Source organism: Eutrigla gurnardus (assembly GCF_963514095.1).
Source record: "Eutrigla gurnardus genome assembly, chromosome: 9".
NCBI classification, from domain to species: Eukaryota; Metazoa; Chordata; class Actinopteri; order Perciformes; family Triglidae; genus Eutrigla; species Eutrigla gurnardus.
The window spans coordinates 13,962,729-13,980,967 of record NC_139923.1 but is presented as its reverse complement, the minus strand read 5'-3'; the positions used below and the strand labels follow the sequence as shown (position 1 = coordinate 13,980,967).

General features: G+C 38.3%; 1 protein-coding gene across 2 annotated transcripts; it reads left to right on the top strand.

The window, feature by feature from the left end:
- Nucleotides 1-1,345: 1,345 nt before the first annotated feature.
- On the top strand, nt 1,346-11,890 carry parvg (parvin, gamma). 2 transcript variants are annotated; one of them, XM_084018268.1, is made up of 13 exons: nt 1,346-1,557; nt 2,260-2,331; nt 3,332-3,396; nt 4,028-4,130; nt 4,342-4,485; nt 5,382-5,497; nt 5,578-5,633; nt 5,717-5,751; nt 5,853-5,914; nt 6,335-6,403; nt 6,503-6,604; nt 7,729-7,801; nt 9,533-11,890. In XM_084018268.1, the coding sequence occupies exons 2-13, from the start codon at nt 2,268-2,270 to the stop codon at nt 9,604-9,606; spliced, it is 963 nt and encodes a 320-aa protein (XP_083874394.1). In that variant the 5' UTR covers nt 1,346-1,557; nt 2,260-2,267; the 3' UTR covers nt 9,607-11,890. The 2 variants fall into 2 exon arrangements, with proteins under 2 accessions (XP_083874394.1, XP_083874393.1); XM_084018267.1 differs by having other exon boundaries at nt 1,348-1,557; nt 2,225-2,331.
- Nucleotides 11,891-18,239: the final 6,349 nt, after the last annotated feature.

Here is an 18,239-nt window from a genome sequence, read left to right as displayed (position 1 = left end):
ACGACAAATGTCAAGAGAAAGAAGGAGCATGATCCATTGTTAGTGTGAGTAACCATACATCCCGGTAAAGAAACACACGAGCATCGTAGCTGCAGCAAAAGACAAGAGACGACAGAGCAACTCTCTTGACGTGCAAAATTTTCTTTTTAATTGACATCCATAATTTGTGCAATTCAATTCACTCAACGATATTAAAAAAAAATCTGTATCTCTTGCCATTGACCACCGTACATGTATTTATATTTCAAAATCAGGTCCCATGGTTGTCCACCGGAAGGGGCGGGACATCGCCTCTCTATTATATAATATCTGAAAATGCTTTGTATATTCTTGATAGCTGAAAGAGCTGTAAACGGTGCTTGTTTGCTCTGAACTCTGCATGCCACATCTCAAGCCATATTTAAAAGCTGATGCTGTTGCCTTAAGTGCAGCTCTCCGTCCCTGGAGAGCCAGTCGGAGTATCTTCACATTGACCGACCTCTCATACGAGTCTCCGCGGAGGTCTGGACCTCACGCCGTGCTCCTGAAGCAGAGCGTGGGCTCACCATGCCACCTAGAGACCTGCTGATATGTGCACAACTACCCGTGCTTTGCTGAATTATGAATTATTGAGAGAGTGGATGAGTCAATCTAAAACGTGCTTGCGCTGGATGTCTGACCCCTGTGTGAGTGAGTGTTTGTTTTTTTTGTTTTTATTTTGCCTATCAAGAAATAAATGCCTGAAATCAAACAGAATGAGAATATCATTTTTTGTCTCTTACGTGTGATGGGTTAGATTTTCTTGGGCTTTTGAGCGAGATTGGCTTTGGAACAGCCGATTCCTGCAATTTGGCTTTCGCTAAAGGAATTATAGGTTTATTTTAGACCTTTATTTTCTTGTCTCAATCCTTTGTTGCTATGGTAACCTTCCACATCCCCCAAATTGCCCCTTCCTCTCGCTGATGGGTGGTCCTTTTTCTATTTTTCCAACAATGGCTGGTGCGCATGCAAAGCTTTTCATTGTGTTGTCTCTGTCTCCTCTCTTTTCTTTTGCGAGAAAGGAGAAGTCTGGACAGCAGACGACAGTGAATTGATCTGGTCACAGATGGAGATGCGTGAGTCGTGGCTGAGTGGTCTAGGCCTCTGAGTGTCACGTTTCTCTCAAACCTCCTGAAGTGTGTTTTTTTTTAAACAATACATTTGCACCCCGAGACTCTTCCGTGTTTTCTTTCTCTCTTGACAATATGTCTTGACTTAATGTCTCAAATGCGGTTTGTGACACAGAATATAGACGCCTGATCTTAAAAAAGATTTTGCAAAGCCAGAGTTGAAAAGAGGAAGTGCTACTTTCTTCTCTGCCACATCCTCTCATTTTTGCTCATCTTCCCCTTCGACCCTGCGACATGTTGTTTTCTTTTCGAGCAACGGTTTAAAATTCAGTGCAGTCAGACCTTTTGCGCAGATAGAGTTCAGCCCTCTACCTTTTATATTGGTGTTTTGACAGTTTGGGGAAACATAAGGAACTCAATTCAGCTGAAGTCATCCTGTTGTGTGGCGTCGCTCTTAAGAGTGCTGAAGGTAAGCTTACTCAAAAATACTTTCTGTTTATGGCCTTGTTTGAAAGTTTCTGTCAAACTCAGGAAAAGGAAGCCCCACGCACATAAAACACACAGGGAAAGTAAAGCTTCTCACCGTATCTCTTCTCCAGACCCAGGAAACAACACTTTGACACGTCCAGGTCACGACTGTTTTGTCAGCATGTGGTACTTTATGTGTTTGCTGAGCTTTGTCTCAGGCTGTATACGATTAAAAACCGCTCAGAGGCAGATCTGTGGCACTTGATCTGATGAGCGTGCCGCTGTAAACCAGAAACGGAAGTGAGGAAACGAAACATCTTCCTTTTTCAGTTTGACAAGTTTGTGACTGGTTCGGTTGTGTTTTAAGAGACTTCTTAACATCCTCAGTCATGAAATATGTTTCGAAACCCAACTCTAGAAGTTTTTCACTCTGCCAGAAAAGCAGACATTTGGATTTACATGCAACAGTAAGCTGACTAGCAGTGCAATCACTCCATCACTTCCATTGCCAGGGAGTTACTCCCCTGCAGCAGTTTGAATTTGAGCAAATATGTACAAGGACACTCAGTGAGACCCTGTTGAGAGAGAGAGGGAGACTTTCTGCCAAACATGTTGATGGAGAAGGTATATCTTCATTCTTCTTATATTCAAGCTCTTCTTCGCCGCAGGTTTTGCTGACAGCTGTTGATTATCTCACCTTCAGGAGAAGCGATGGAGGCCGCTGAATTTGAGTATCACAAAGAAGAAGACCCTTTGGACGTGGAGTCTTTCCAGGGTATATGATTCATTAAAATGCTAAATATGCTGTCAGTCAATCTTGGTGCAATACTCACGCTGACACACACACACACATATATGCTGTATATATACACACAGACACACTAACTAGGCTATAATGAATCCTCTTACCAATACTGGCAGAAATCTGATCATTTTATATTAAAAAAGATGAATTTTGGAATTGCCCACTTGTTTTGGTTAGTTCTGACTGCTGAAGTCTCAAATCATCTTTAAAAGCACCAAAGCAGTTTTATATGGTTTAGGTTATTTACCATGAATGACATATCCTTTACATCATAGTTAACTACACTTTCATCATCATCATCATCATCATCATCATCATCATCACATACACTAAACAAGGAGCTACATTATCAGCCATGTAAAGTCAGGTTTCTGGCGAAGGCAACATTCACCCCCTTTTGATGGTTATGGTTTGTTCTCTACTGCCTCCTGAGGGAAATATCCGACTTCTTAGCTGCTAAATGTTTCACTATGTTCACCAGCTAGTCTCTAACCTGTCACGACTGCTGTTTGGTGGGTTTATCAGAGCTTGTTTTTCTACATCTGGAAACATCTCTGCTGAGAGCATTGAGAGGGGATACAAATGGTAAAGCTGTTGGGTATTAAAAAGCAATGGCTGAAAGACACTAAAAATCTATTAAAACATTCATTAGAGCAGCAATAATGTAAGATTGATTAAAACAAATTATTCAGACAGTAATTTATTATGCTCATGCTGCATGTCTGATGATTGCTTTTCATACCATATGGAAATTAATGGAAAAAATACATCAGAAAAATGCTTGTCAATCATGCATTTGGAAAAATATAAAATATATGTGTGTGTACTGTAGTACAGGAGCAAACATGGGGGTGCAGCCTTTTAATAAATTACATAATCAAAGTGCTAGAAATGATAAGAGAGCTGTGAATGGCAGAATTCTAGAAACAATACAATCTGACCAATGCAGTTTGTTTACATGTCCACACAGGAGGAAAGCAGAAGATCATTCAGCCAACATCTTTAAAAGACCCCAAACTGGAAAAGCTAAAGAAGGTAAGAGATGAATTCCTGTTATCTACACATGGAGCGTTGTCTGAATCTCTGTCTTCTATTAAACATTACTGTAACATCAGAGCTTGTCTTGGACTACACAGGGAGTGTGTCCTGGGTGGGCTGGAGGATGCTACACAGGAAATACATTACAGAGCCTGCATGTATATGTGTGCAGCGAAGAGCATGAATAATATCTGACGCAGGGAGAGAGGTGGAAGGAATCGGTGAAATTTTAATGAACATAATTATCAGAGGTTATGGGAGACAGATCAGAGTCAGAGTCTGCTGGATCTGTCTTTAAAACAAGGTATTGATTGGAAGGGATGGCAACAAGTGCTTCATGCAAACGGTTGTGAATCAATAAATTACTCAATAAGCCTTGACTCGTATGTAGAGTTGGGAGGACAAACAAATAAGATATCAGTTATTTTGGGGGCAGCATTTCATATCTGTCATCATTTCCATTGACTTCAAGGTCCTATTATCTCTGAAAATCGATATAAAGAGAATCTTTTTATAAAAGAATGTGTCATGCTGTTTTTCCATTTGGCCCATTGGAAACTAACTAATGTATGCAAGAAGATGAAAGAGTCTGAGGTATCTGACTGTGTGATGAATTGTGTTTTGGTAGACGCTGGTTTATTGGATCAATAGCACTCTGAAAGTGGAGCACATAGTGGTTCAGAGTCTGGAGGAGGACCTGTATGACGGACTGGTGCTTCATCACCTGCTGTGTGAGTTAATATGCATTTGTATGATTGGCTAATGCTGCCATTCATCACTGCCGTACTTCCACTTAATCATTATCTAAATCTAAAGATGAAAACCAAGGCATTTTTCTGGTCGTCTAAAGGCATTTCTAATGTCCAAAACACAGTCCTTGCCTATGAAACAACAACAATAATAAGGATAATAATTTTAACAATAATGTCCTGATTCCCACAGCCAGGTTGGCTGGTGTGCACGTGCCTGTGGAGGAGATGGCGCTGACCAGCCCTGCTCAGATCCACAAGCTGCAAGTGATCCTGGAGGAGCTGGACAAGAGACTGGGCCTGCAGGACTGCAGTCAGATCAAGTGGAATGTCAAGCGTGAGTAATGTAGCCGGCTGGGCTTCAACAACGAAGCAACAAGAGAGCAAATGTTCTGTTCTGGCAACGACTTTGAATAACAACAGGATTTGGTGCTGTAGCTCAAGGGTGCCATGTCAGTTTACACCAACTGTGAGGGATTTTTTGTGGAGATAAACATGACGAGGTTTCGTGTAATCATATGTCACTGCATTCTTTTTTGTGTGCTGGTGCTGGTTTAGGGGAGTGAAAGGCTTGAAATGTATAAACAACTGAACACATATCTGCAAAATGCATCATCTGGACTTTTTCTTCATGAATCATTTCACTGAAAGGACGTAACATGAGCCGTCAACAATTTAGTTTGTCTTATTTGGTTTAAAAATATCGTGGTGACAAATTGCATTTCCTGCAATTGCTTCACAGTTGAATGTTTTTAATGTGATGCAGCAGCAGAAGTAGGAAATGTCCGAGCGCAGGATTGGTGGACTGCTCCATTAGGCACTGTATGGATTGGCACTGGCACAACTTAACCTTCTTCCAAAGCACGTTGAGAGGCAAAAAAGTCTAAAGAGGTCAAAACTTCAGTAACTTCAGAACAACTTTTATTGTGTTGATAAAAGTTAAATGTGTTGATCTCTTCGGATGCTAACATCAATGAAAATTAGAGGGGCACATAAAAATAAATTGATGCATACATAAAATGGCCATTGCTGATAAAAATGCAGACCATAAACTGTATCAAAAACAGGGTTTGATTTCATGATTAAAATGTAGAAAATTGCAGTTGGTATTCATTTATTCATAACATTCAAATCCCAGCCTTTATTTGCTGCCATACTGGGAGTATTGTCATCATGTGTGTGTGTGTGTGTGTGTGTGTGTGTGTGTGTGTGTGTTTTGTTTTCTGCTGTCAGTCATCCACGGCAAAGACCTTCTGGCCACTATTCATCTACTTGTTGCCATGGTGAGATCTTTCCAGCCTGAACTGGATTTGCCACCGAATGTGAAGGTTCAGGTTGTAATTGTGGAAGTAAGTTTCAGCTCCAAATCGTAGTCTTCAAGCATACGCCTTGTGAAATTGCTTCTCAGTTTTGTTTAATCAACGTGCAGGTGAGCAGGAGTGGAATCAAATCAGATCTAGAGACGGAGGTCCTGACAGAGGAAAGGTCAGCAGATTTCTATCCTGTGTGATTGTGTGGATGTAAGAAAAATACCTCCTAATTATTCTTTTTTTTGTCTTTTTCAACAGGGATGCAGGCTCAGACTCCCTCAGCAAGCCTGAAAGTGAGTAAAAAGCCAAGGTTGGGCCAATTTGACATTTTGAATGTCACAGAAGCAGCATTACAACGGCTTTAACAGACTTTTCTGGCTGCCTGGCTACCCAGGGGAGGATCCCATCGAGCAACTGCTGAAGCTTGAGGCTCACAAGGTCGACACAGTGAAGAAGGTACAATATATCGAGGAGAGGAGAAGTGCTGAGTTAACTTTCACCTTCACCAGCAGTGAAGGAGCAAATGTGTTGCGTTAAAGGCAGAGTTTTAAAAAAAAACACTTAAGACTTTGAAATTTCTTTAAATGTATTTTGGTGAAAAATGCTAAATTCCAAACATTTTGATACATTGTTATTATAAAAATATAGAATATCACAACTTTTTCCTACACATACCAAATTTCTAGCTGTCCCTTGTTCTGACTATATAATATCCAACAATGTCCTTGATAAAAGATATCAGGGCTTATATATGTTAAAAGCTTTTGACAGTGTTTTTTTTTTTGAAGGACAAAACATGTTTGATAACCTAATATGTCAGCTAAATAAGACCAACTTATATTTTAAACTGCCTGACATTTTTTTTCCCGTTTTCAGGCCATCTTACACTTTGTCAACCAGAAAATGTCGACCATGGGTGTGCAGGTGGCTGATATGGACAAACAGGTACAACTTTCCTGTAAAAATGAACAGACTGATCTCTTCCCCTGATATTATATCATCAGCCTTGGATGGGCTCAAATGTCCAGTGGATTTTCTGTCTAGTTTGCTGACGGTGTGATTCTGCTGCTGCTGATTGGACAGCTAGAAGGCTTCTTCGTTCCACTCCACGACTTCAACCTGACGCCTGTCAGTCACTCTGATATGGTAAAGTATGGATTCAGTATGGATTCCTGACACATTAGTAAAGGAAGTGCATCGTCAGAGAGGTGATACTTGATAGAGAAACACATAACAAACAAATACAATACTTTATTAGTATATCATTATTCTGCCTGCAGATGCTCAGTTGGTTTCTGATTATATTTTTTGTGTAGATATTCACAGACTTCTCATTGAAAAAACATTTGTCTCATTGAAAAGTACTACAGTAACATTAATTTCTAATTTGAGCTAATCTAAATTCTAACAAGAATACCATGTGTAATGAGCTACAGTACTGAAACCTGATCCAAAAACCTGCCTGTTTAAGTATAAAATATGATCAAATTAATATTTGACAATAATATAAGTAGATGCATAATTACTTCTGTGTCACTTATAATGATATCGTTGATCTCACTTTACTTGAATAGGAAGAGTCTATGAAAAAGTTATGCCTCTTTTATAAAAGATATGAATAACTTATTATATAAAATACACAGTGACACGTCATTATACATTTTCAATGCCTTAAAAACGATATCATATTATATATTTATACATCAACCTGATCCATAATACATTATGGAAGATTATGTCTCAGACAGTTTCTGTGGTTATAACATCTGTACGATGATGTTTAATGGCACAATTTACTTGTTACCCTTTTGTTCCCATAAAATCATTAAAACAAAATGTGCAAAATCTGTTGATGGATTTTTATGATAGTGCCATGGTGTGGAGCAGCCTTTAGCTAAAATTCACTTTTATTTAGTTTATCTATAAAAGATGCATTTCAGTCTCTGGTCTGGTGGATTTTTACCTTTTTTTTTTTCTTTGTCTGTTAATCCATGAATTAAAATCAATCGATCGAGTCTAATCTAATCTAATCTAATCTAATCTGATATAGAATACCTGTAATTCTGAAGTGAGCCATTCTTCGTAATTAGTGCATTCATTAGTGATACTTTAAGATAATACTTAATGTCAATACACACAAGGAGATTTTACAAAAAGTTTTAACAAAATTATACTAAAATAAATCAGTACATTTAACAGAATGTATTATATATTTTTAATTTTTTTAATTTGTGATTGACTTGTATTGTTAATCTCTCTCTGGACTCTAGATCCACAATGTGACCTTGGCCTTGGACCTGCTTAATGACACAGGCCTTCAAGTGTCCAGTGTTGATCCACAAGGTCAGGAAACACACACTGCTTACACAATACACACACACACTCTGCCTTGTTGAGATGATACTCAAATTAAAATGCCAGGCACTGAGGATGAAAACAAAAAACAGAAGTGCCTGCAGGTAAAATGATTGCAACAGAAAAACACAGACCAAACTCCAAGACAGCAACGTTAAACTAATTAAGATTATATCAACTATCATGAGCATTTATCTGTGTGACGGGGCGATGCCTAAATGTGTTTGTATCAGGCGAGGGGGCGCCCCGTAGCTCGAGTTAATCTCCACCGCTCTGTGAAGTGTGGCTTTGACAGTGTTTCGAAGGGAAAGATGGAAGTGCATGCGGAATATGTGATCATGTCACGATGAGTATCACTGTGGATGATTGGCTCAGTCCGAGGTCATCATCATTCATTTAAAGAGAAGCAGCAAGGGAGACGGTCTCAAGGGGATGATGTCACTCTGGTGCACGTTGATAGACACAGGGATTTAACCTCAACGATATGGCTACATCTACTGTGTGTGTGTGTGTGTGTGTGTGTGTGTGTGTAGGAAGATATGTTATCTGTATTTATGAGCACTGCTACTGTGGATCCCAGAAATATTATGATTGTATCTGTGCCATGATTTGTGAGCAGTTTTCCAAATAATCATACATCAGTGAAAGCACTACATTATGAATATTTTAGGGTAATATGAGGGTAGGTTTATGATTTATGGTAGGCTTCAACTTTTACATGAAGGCTTATCTTTGGTGAGGTTCCAACAATTGAGCATTTTGGTGAAGTCTATTTCAGAAAAAGTGTAAAAGAACGTCTTCACTAGTTATATTTGACATGAGTGCCAGTATAAGAATACCAATTTATCAAAATAATTCAGGTCATCAAGCGTTTTTATTGATTTAAAATGGAATCCAGTCATACTTAAAATGCAATCAAATAACTCAAATAAAATAATGATCAAAGTGTCTGAGGGTCGTAGCGGTAGGGGACCAAGTAGGTGAAGCCCAGTGCTTATAAAGATATAAAAACCTGTTCTAGCAGCATATTAGTGCCCAGGGTTTTGAAATGGGAGTGAGATCATAAAAAAATGGATATATGGATGTTATATTTGGGTGACCACTTTTGGCCACGTGGATTAAATCACTCAAAAAAAAGAGAAGAGTGAAATAATGACTAAATGTGTGAATCAATCAACTGCAAATGGATATTTCACTTTCTGCAGATGCTCGGTATTCTCTCTGAGCTGGAATCACAATCACTCCAACTTCTCCACAGTGTACCTGGCAGCCATACAGCTTGTAATTGTGAAGCAAATCCTCAACATGATAATTGTTAATGTAAGGACCAGCACAATTAATCTAAGCCAGGAGCAAGTGGCTAATTTAATTCATTTTTAGTGATTTTTTAATTACCGGCATAATTGCAGTGACGGAATGAGGAATCACTGAGGGTGTAAAACGGGAGCATGCTGCATGCATTCATTTGGTTAACAGTGGTGGAGTCGATCTTTAATGTCACATTCATTCAGTTAGTGCTTTTCACAACAGAGCGCAATTTTGTTGGGATCTCATCTCACCAAGCACGTTTTGATCTAATGTATTTTTTTCCCCTGCTGACCTGTTAGGAAGATTTGTGATAATAGTTATTAGCTAATGTTGCTAATGTTGGTAAAAGCATCCTCGGGGTACTGATGGTGCATTATAAATATGCACTAAATGTCTCCTGTGGATTGACAGATATCGTCTCCCAGGACGACACTGCCACCTTGAAGATCCTGTATGCCCTGTTCAAGAAACACAAAGCCAAATGAGAGAGGAAGATGAACTCAACAACCACGAATACGAAAAGTTTTTTGGTTCGTTGTTCAGTCAGCTTGTGGTTCCTTCAGTTTCTAAACTCTTGCAAATACTGTTGTGATGTAAATTTGACTGCGTATAGATATTTTTAGGCCTTTGTGCCGGCCATGACTGGAAGCATTGTGTATTAGGGTTGTCAGTTCGTCCGTCTGTCCAATCCATTCATGAATGCCATATCACAGGAACGCCTGGAAGGCCTTTCTTAAACTTTAGCACAAACATCCACTTGAGTCTTAATTAAGGATGAACTGATTAGAATTTGGTGGTCAAAGAAAGTGATGGAACGATATCGAGGACCGGATAAAAATCACTCACAATAAGTTGAGAGTTTTCCATTATCGGGATAATCGTGAATATGCTTAAATGGTTGATTTGAAAAGGTTGTCTAGCTCACTATAATGAGAGAGGTAAAAAAATAAAAAATAGAGCCTCCAGGAATTTTCAGAAAGAACAGACTCACATATTGTTGTATATATATTTTGTCCTTTATGATCTTCACTGAAAAAAGGGTATGTGTTCTATCTGTGAAGCAATAAAAAGAGGTTTATTAACAACTGTGTTCTATCTGTGAGGCAATACAAATATGAAAGGCAATGTGATTCTAGCATGTTTTGCATCAAAACAGCAACATACAGAAAAAAGGAAAGGAAACAGAAGAAGCATGTACTGATGATTATTGGAATCACATCGTCCGACGTACTGATTTTGGCCAAGATAATCTTGACATGAAAATGTTCATATGGTCCCATGTCCCGTCAAAGGTCAGGGTGACTGCACAACACATTTTTGGACAGACGTGGATGTGCTATCTCTTGCTCCTTTGCTCCACTTGATTTCCTCTTCAGTGTGACACTACTGGAACATGGCACTTTTCATTCTTGCTGTAGAACACCATCACTATAACCGCCAATTCCTGCTGACAGTCTGTGACCTCCTCTTTTTCTATTCTGTGAATGCTATTGTCATTTTCATCACATCATACTGTCATTTTTTGTGCCGTTCGATTGTTCACAACTCAATGTCACACATATGTAGAGAGGCTGCAGCAGTGGTGGGATGCTCAGAGAATGACAGACAGACAATAGATGTGAGATAGATCCCATCAAAGTATTCTTTTGCAAGTGATGTGTTGATTTAAAAACAAATGGACAAGAACTGGAAAGATAATCCTCTGTGTGCCAATGCATGTCATGTCTTTGTTTAAAATACATTTAGGTGTCCATTGAACCTGTTGAATGATAATCCCTCCACTATCACTGTGGTTTCTTTTTGTGGATTCAGCTATATTAGCAAATTGCAGGATTCATTTATTTGCTTTTGTTTTGAGGGTAAAGGAACAATCAATAGCTGCTTCCCACTTGCTATTCAGTTCACCCAGTTTTCAAGCAGATGTGTTGGTATTCAGGAACTATTTGTTTCCTTTAATGTGATGGAAAATACTCTAAATCCACGTTTTATTTCCCTGACATTTCAAAAGGTTTGCATAAAATTGGCTTAGCAGTCAGGTGGAAACAAATCTGCCGTATGGCGAGAGACGGACAGATATACAAAAAGGCAATGAGGTGTGAGTTGCTGTTGTTCTTGTGCCAGTTAAAGTATTATGGAATCGAAATGGCCTCGCTTGTGTTTTCCAATTGAACTCCACATTCCGAGTTATATCAAACTAGATTTATTTGTTGAAAATTGAATTGCACATTGCTTTACGAAAAGCATAACCCATTTTAGTACTCAACCAAACCACGAATGAACAATAAATTCTGGTCTGTTTTGTGCATTAATGGCCTCTCAAATAGAAATTGTATGGCCAATTCATGGTCAAGTGTTGAATATTCCATTCAATCGTCTATATCTTGCTAGTCATCTCGTTGGGCATTGAATCTTTCTGGATACTGCCTGCTTTCATCCTTTCATCTCATCTGCCTCCTCCCATGTTGAATTGTCTGTGAATGTCTATCCATATGTAATGTTCTATATTTCAGGGTCAGTAGGAACACAAAGAGAATTTGTATCAAGCTTTATTATACAGTATATGTTTTAAAGCATAAAATGTTTATTATTGTTGCAGTTAAAACATTGGTGTCTTGAAAAACTGTACTATAACTGCAGATTCTTCCTATTATTCTTGTCTTGTATGTCTTATTCAGTATTAACATGCCATTGGGAGCATGTGTTTGTGCTAAATGTGTTCTAAATCGAGGCACAGATGTGAAATCGTCCATTATATTGAAACCACCTTAATAAATCACAATGTGAGTGCAGTACGTGCAAACATTTGTAGCTGTGACAAGCATTTGTGATGAGCTTTAAGACACACAACAACGTGTGTGAAAGTCAATGGAGATTAGTGTCTTTTAGCCACTGTGTACATATCAGCAAAAAGGTCACAGCTTAGCCTGGCATCAGTTTCTAATCTATCAGAACAAACAAGGATACATTTCAGGATTACGGTTGAGGGATTAAACCAGTTCTGCTCCAACGACAGCACCTTCTCCATCCTTCATGAAGACTCTACATCACCACTGACCCCTATACAGTCACTGTGCACAATTCAATTATTTCTATTGCCAATTAAGCCAGGGCTGACATAGCAATCATTGAATGAGGCCACTGCGTTGTCTGGGGTGACCACACCAGAGGACTTGTCATAAACTGACTGGCTGTTTTGGAGAAAACAAGTGAGTAATGTCTGCCTAACTTGTCACACTGAACAGATGCATCTCTCTATGGATGAAAGGGCAACAGAGTCCACAGAGCAGAATCATTCTGAGTATTCAGCTGCTGTATTATACAGATGTGCATAAACTAGAGGTGACAGCATCAGGGATGTGTTAAAAGATGTGTTCTGTATTGCACATTTGAGTACACTTTTGGACTTACATTCATCAGGTAGTCAGAAGTCTTCACATAATTGCTCCGTAACTGCTGAATGTATAAATAGACAAAACGTTGCCATAGCAACTTTATAGGGTTAGAATAAATCACTTTTGTGATTACCCATTGTTTCTGCTGCCCCCATGTGGCCAAAAAAACAAACAAAAGTGTTTGCATTTTTAAAGGGTCATCAGGCAAAGGGATTGGGGACAATTTAATTCATTCATTCATAAAACTGCAAAGGAAGAAATGAATCACATTAACCACACTTCATCATTTGATTCAGTCTACGCTAAAGAGAAATTCATGTTGAATATTCACCCTTTGTTTTAGGAATGAAAACTATGACGGCCTGAAGGAGCTCAATCAGGTCAAAGGTCACCCTCTCTTTTGGCTTCGAAACATTGGAGACCTACAATACAACCCACTCAGCTACAGTAGGCTACTATTCAGAGCACCAGGGAAAGATGTCTAACATCAGACTATTTCACAGCTTCTCTCTTACGTCTTGCAAAGAAAAATAAGTATTTGTGTGTGCCTCTACACTAAAGAATCATTATGGGGGTTATGTTTAAATAGAGCATTGTAGAAAGCAGGAGACAGGGGAGGAGAAGTATGAAAACTGAGGAGGGACATCGGCATTCATTTCAATAAATCAATATCCTGAAATATTTATTCATCACAGTCTTGTCATTTATGCCTTTTATTCTCTGGGGAAAGTTTCTCCAGTTTCTACCGTTAATAATTCATTCAATGGTAGTATTTGAATTCCACCAAAAAATCCCCAAAACCCACAGCCCATTATTTTCCTCCCAAGAGTGAGGTTGTTATTTCACTTAAAATAAATTAAACTGGCTATCCACACTCCTTCTTTGGCTGTGACCCAGGATGATGTAATGAAGAGTACATTTCTGTTTACCCTCATTTTTTATGTCATAAACTTGATCCTCCTGGGGGAAACTCGTCCTTTGCATTTGACCTATTCTCGGTATTCATAGTGAGCAAGGACTTCAGCAGCTGATACCAAACACAGGTGTGATGAAAAATAAAATAGTAATAATAATTAAGATGATGCTGTTTGCTCTAGTTTAATTTCTTTAAATGACACAATCTGCTTTTACAAGTTTGTCCTCATTTCAACCCTCACATGTTGTTTTGTGTCATAAGGCCACCGTCTGGGAGAGATTAAAGCTCAACCACCTGCAAGCTGCAATAGCCTATTGAGCTTCTGATCAAACTATAGTATTGGAAAGCTACACTATACCAATAGAGACTTAGGGTTCAATATTAAATACATATGGTGCGAGACATAATAATACAAATTATCATATGAATAATCAAAGGCAAATATGTGCCAATATGCCATGTAATGCAAAATATGTTTCAACACTGTCATTATTATGACATTGTATTTCCTTCTTCCTCTTTAAGTGCAGGTCATTTTTATTTATTTTATTTATTTATTTATTTTTATTCACAATTTTCCAAATCCTGTTTTTATTTTAAAGCCATGATTCCAAATGACTTAAAGAAAACGTAATAATGCATCATCACAAAGTCTGTTTGCCCATCAATGCAAACAGGCCAGAGCCAATTATGCTTCAGTCTTTAAGCACTTTGTGATGTTTGAGCCAGAAAGGTGCTATAGACTTTACAAAACTGTCTCTGTCCTTGATCGACAAAGACTTTGTGATGAAATTTGGAAATCAAATTGGAAATGGGGAAAAAGGCATTGTGAAATAAAAACAGACAGAAAGAGGTTATTGTGAAATAAATAACAAATATAAAACTATTTTATTGTGACAGGAAGCAGGATGAGTTTTTAGAAATGTAGGCTAATGTGTTGTGTCATCATGGTTTAAATGAATATATGCATGTTTTTAAAAAACATGTATTTGATATGGATGATTTAATAATAATTTATTTACATTTAATAATGTAATACTTACATACCTCCATCCCCTATCAAGCTCCCACAGAAAAGCAAATATAGGTTGAGTGGTTAAACAGAATGTAAAACCAACCAGTTACTCTTCACTCTTGAATTATTTTCTCTTGTAAACCTTAAAATATACATCCATCCATCGTTTACCTCTTAACCCTTCAGGGTTTTCATCTAATTGTTGATCCCCCAGTGGCTGCAATTTACAATGTAGGCCTATCAAACGCATCGTTTTACAACAGGTGATCGTGCACGTCTTTTAACGCAGTCATAGCCCCGCCCACTTTTTACCTAGAGTGGACAACGCCAACTTCAACCGGAAGTCTTATCTTAACGCCCCTTTTTCCACCTCATTGACGTCAACTTTGTTTCCCTTCCACCGATACGTGAGAACTTCAACAGGTAATGGCACGTTTTTTTGTAAGCTTTTGGCAGCTAGTGCTGACATGAATATTGTAAAATGATGTGCTGGCGCTGTTGAGTTGGTGTTTGTGTGTGGGGTTATCAATAAACTATAAAACTAGCATTGTTCCCTTAGTTCTAACTTTACCTTTGCGTTTGATGACTGTATCTTGCTTTTCTGCTGCAGTGTCTAAATGTATTGGCAGTGTTGATATTGGTATTAATTGTAAATTAACTTCTTGAATTGGGTGACACTGGTTTTTGGCACTTGTGTTCATGCTGTCACATAGTGGTGTGACCTGCACATGTATGAGTGTTATGAATCTTAGGGGCTGAATTGGTTTTGTGCATTATGTCCCTGTTACTTGCTTGTTGCTGTTGTTTTGAGGGCTCATTGCAAGCCCGATCTGTTGTAAATCCTTTTATGGATTTGGGGCCGTTGCTAGGACAGCAGTCCTTTCACATAATTATAACCCTGTAATTTGGCTTCATGGGAAGCTCAGCTTTGTTCACGTTTTCTCCACACATTTCACATGCAACTGAGCATTAGAGGGATATTTATAATGATAACAAGGTGTTTATGTGACTTGGTTTACAATTCTTCATGTCATGTCAGTTACATCTTAACTGCTGAGCTCCTTTTTCCTTGTACTCCTACATTCGACTGGCTCTACAGCTTTGTACATTTGTGAGTTTAATATGCTTATTAATTATCTGCTGTCTTGATGACATGTCTTAGTTTGCTGCTGCAACTCATATGGACAGGTGATTGTGGTTTTGGGGAATTCACTTTATTATCATCACACTTGATCTCTCTGTTGTGTCGAGTTTGGTGTGTGCTTGTAGGTAGTGATGAAAGCAGATCAAATATTTATTATTTATAAAATAAATCTGCATGCTTTTGATATGGCTAACTTGGCTCTAATTTCACAACAAATACCAAATATACATACAGTCTGAGGGGCTGTGAATGACTATCAAGAAAAAATGATAACCAAAAAATGTCTTGATTTTAAAGGCCCACGTGCCGAAAAGGCTAGAAATTACTTATAAAAAATATGTTAAGATTATACACGATTTGAAGATTTGTTTGTCACATTTACAAATTTGTCACTTTACTCACTGTCATTTTGGTTGAGAGACACTCCTTTTTGCATTACTGCTTGACTTGTAATTTTAAATTGAATTGCTCTTGTACAGTTTCTGTTTTTATTTTACATTCTTGTGATTATTATTTTTTTTTTTACATTTCTCTATTTAACATACTTTAATATCATAGTGTACAACAAATTACGTCAGTCAGGCGATATGCGGTTTTGTTCTCATTTTCCTTAGCATTGTGTGGTCTGCTCTGCTGCGGTCCCCCAAAGCGGTATTACTTGAGCACTCATATAGTTTAAATGGACATTATCATGAGATTAATACTTCGGATGGATCTTAATGCAGTGTCGGTACCACAGAAGATCCGGCCTGAGCAGACAGGGCATTGGAGAGACGAGGCTTAATGGAGGTTTAATAGACAAATGTTGGCAGGATGTATCTCAGGCTCCTCAATAACAGCAGGATGTGGAAATTCAGACAATGGTTTTTAAATGGTGATGGATGACATCAATTGGTTTCATTTTATGCCTTGCAGATGGGAAGAGTGTTTGTTACTGGAATACTAGAAGAAGGAGGACAAAGATGAAAATAAATAGAGTGAGGAAGCAGTTTGATAAGCAGAACCGATGCTCAACAGAGGTGGATGAAGGTTGGGTGAAAGTAAAAGTCAGAGCTTATTAGGAAAGCTCAGAGGGACATTGACAACTTGGTAACAAACTTCTTGGTTGCTGGGAGCCTTTGACACAAACGAGAAGCAGCAGGTGTCTGATTCGAAGCAGGTCTGACATGACCCGTCTTTCTCACCATCACCTCTTCATTATAATGATGTTTCTGTCTGTTCAAGTTCTGAAAGTAGCTGTCAGCTTGGGGAGGGTCACTGCTTTGAGGCTAGATGAATCATATCATTGGGGAATTGATGGATCATAAACGAGAAAGCAAAGCTGAGCAAAAGTCCGTGGAGTGGCTTGTCACAAGAAGATCTGCTTACCAGTGTTACTAAATGTCATTGTCAATTGACAACATTGGCCGCCTAGTTTACATAAACCTGTTTACCAAAATTGTTTTATTTTTGAGATATTGTGAAAGAGTTTGTCTGTTTATGTTTTGTCCTAATTCAATAAACTTTCCAGAATGTACCTGAAATAGTTTATCACGGTAGCCAAGCCTTTCATAAATAGCCCCCTTTTAGCTCATATTTGAGTTCGAAATTCAATTCTTGTAAAAAAAACTATTTTCTAGGAGTATTAATATTTGGCTCAAAGGCTCTCTTAGCTCTGTGATTGACAGCTCAGAGGGCACATCCAAATGATAAAAGAGGTCAACAATTGGCTGAAATTTACACCTTGGACTTCTGAATTTCAGGCTTGTACTTCAATTTTCCTCTCTAATATCTGAATACACCATTCACCATCCCCGTTGGCGCCCACATAAAAAGCGATATAAGTTGATAGCCATTGGTTGCTGCAACTTTTACAGCCTACAAACTGTAGTTTTTGTTCAATTAATGGCAAAATGTTACAACACTGGTGACTTCAGGGGGGCAGGAGCATTTCTTCTCCATCATGTCTGACACTGGTAGTGGCCATGGTGTCTCAAAAATTGAGGCTGCAGTCTACCAGTAAGCTAGGCTTTAGAGATTTCCTCTTCAAAATGTTTTTTTTTCTTTTGGATTAAAGAGAAAAATAATACTGGGGGAATCGCTGATCCTGCTCTGAAATCGAAAGCTCTTTAGATTGATTTTAGATTTGAAATTGGTCTGCATGGGCCTGTATTAATAGCAACACTCAGTTTGGATGGATTTTTTTTTTTTTTTAGCTTTCCATTTCTAATAAAGAGACACGTCTAAGAAATAAATTAAACAGTGTAAGAACAGTACTGTTTTATCTAGTCTAACGTTAGCTGGAAATGTTAGCATGTTGGGCTATCTTACTACTGAAAGTCAGAAACTAGACAATTCCTTTCCGAGAGTTGCCATTAGCTAACTATGTGTTGTAGGCTCTTGGTTTACGTTAAAAAAAGAGCTGTGTTCACAACTAGCATATCCACTGTGTCAGCCTGACCTGCATGCTACAGCAGGGCTCCTGGCTAACTTTTGGTTGCAGTGGTGCTAATATTTCATTTAGGTGCATCAGTACATAATTTAGGTGCACACAACGTTTTTCACTGCACCTTTTGGCACTGCAATAATACACCTATTATACTTTTTTGTTACATTGGTAATTCCTTAACACATTATGTAAATGACTGTTAATGAGAATAGTTAAATAAATA

Coding starts and splice junctions, on each gene's coding strand:
- parvg (XM_084018268.1), top strand. CDS start 2,268: ATGGAGGCCGCTGAATTTGAGTATCACAAAGAAGAAGACCCTTTGGAC. Junction 2,332..3,331: donor GGACGTGGAGTCTTTCCAGG/GTATATGATTCA, acceptor ATGTCCACACAG/GAGGAAAGCAGAAGATCATT. Junction 7,802..9,532: donor GTCCAGTGTTGATCCACAAG/GTCAGGAAACAC, acceptor GTGGATTGACAG/ATATCGTCTCCCAGGACGAC.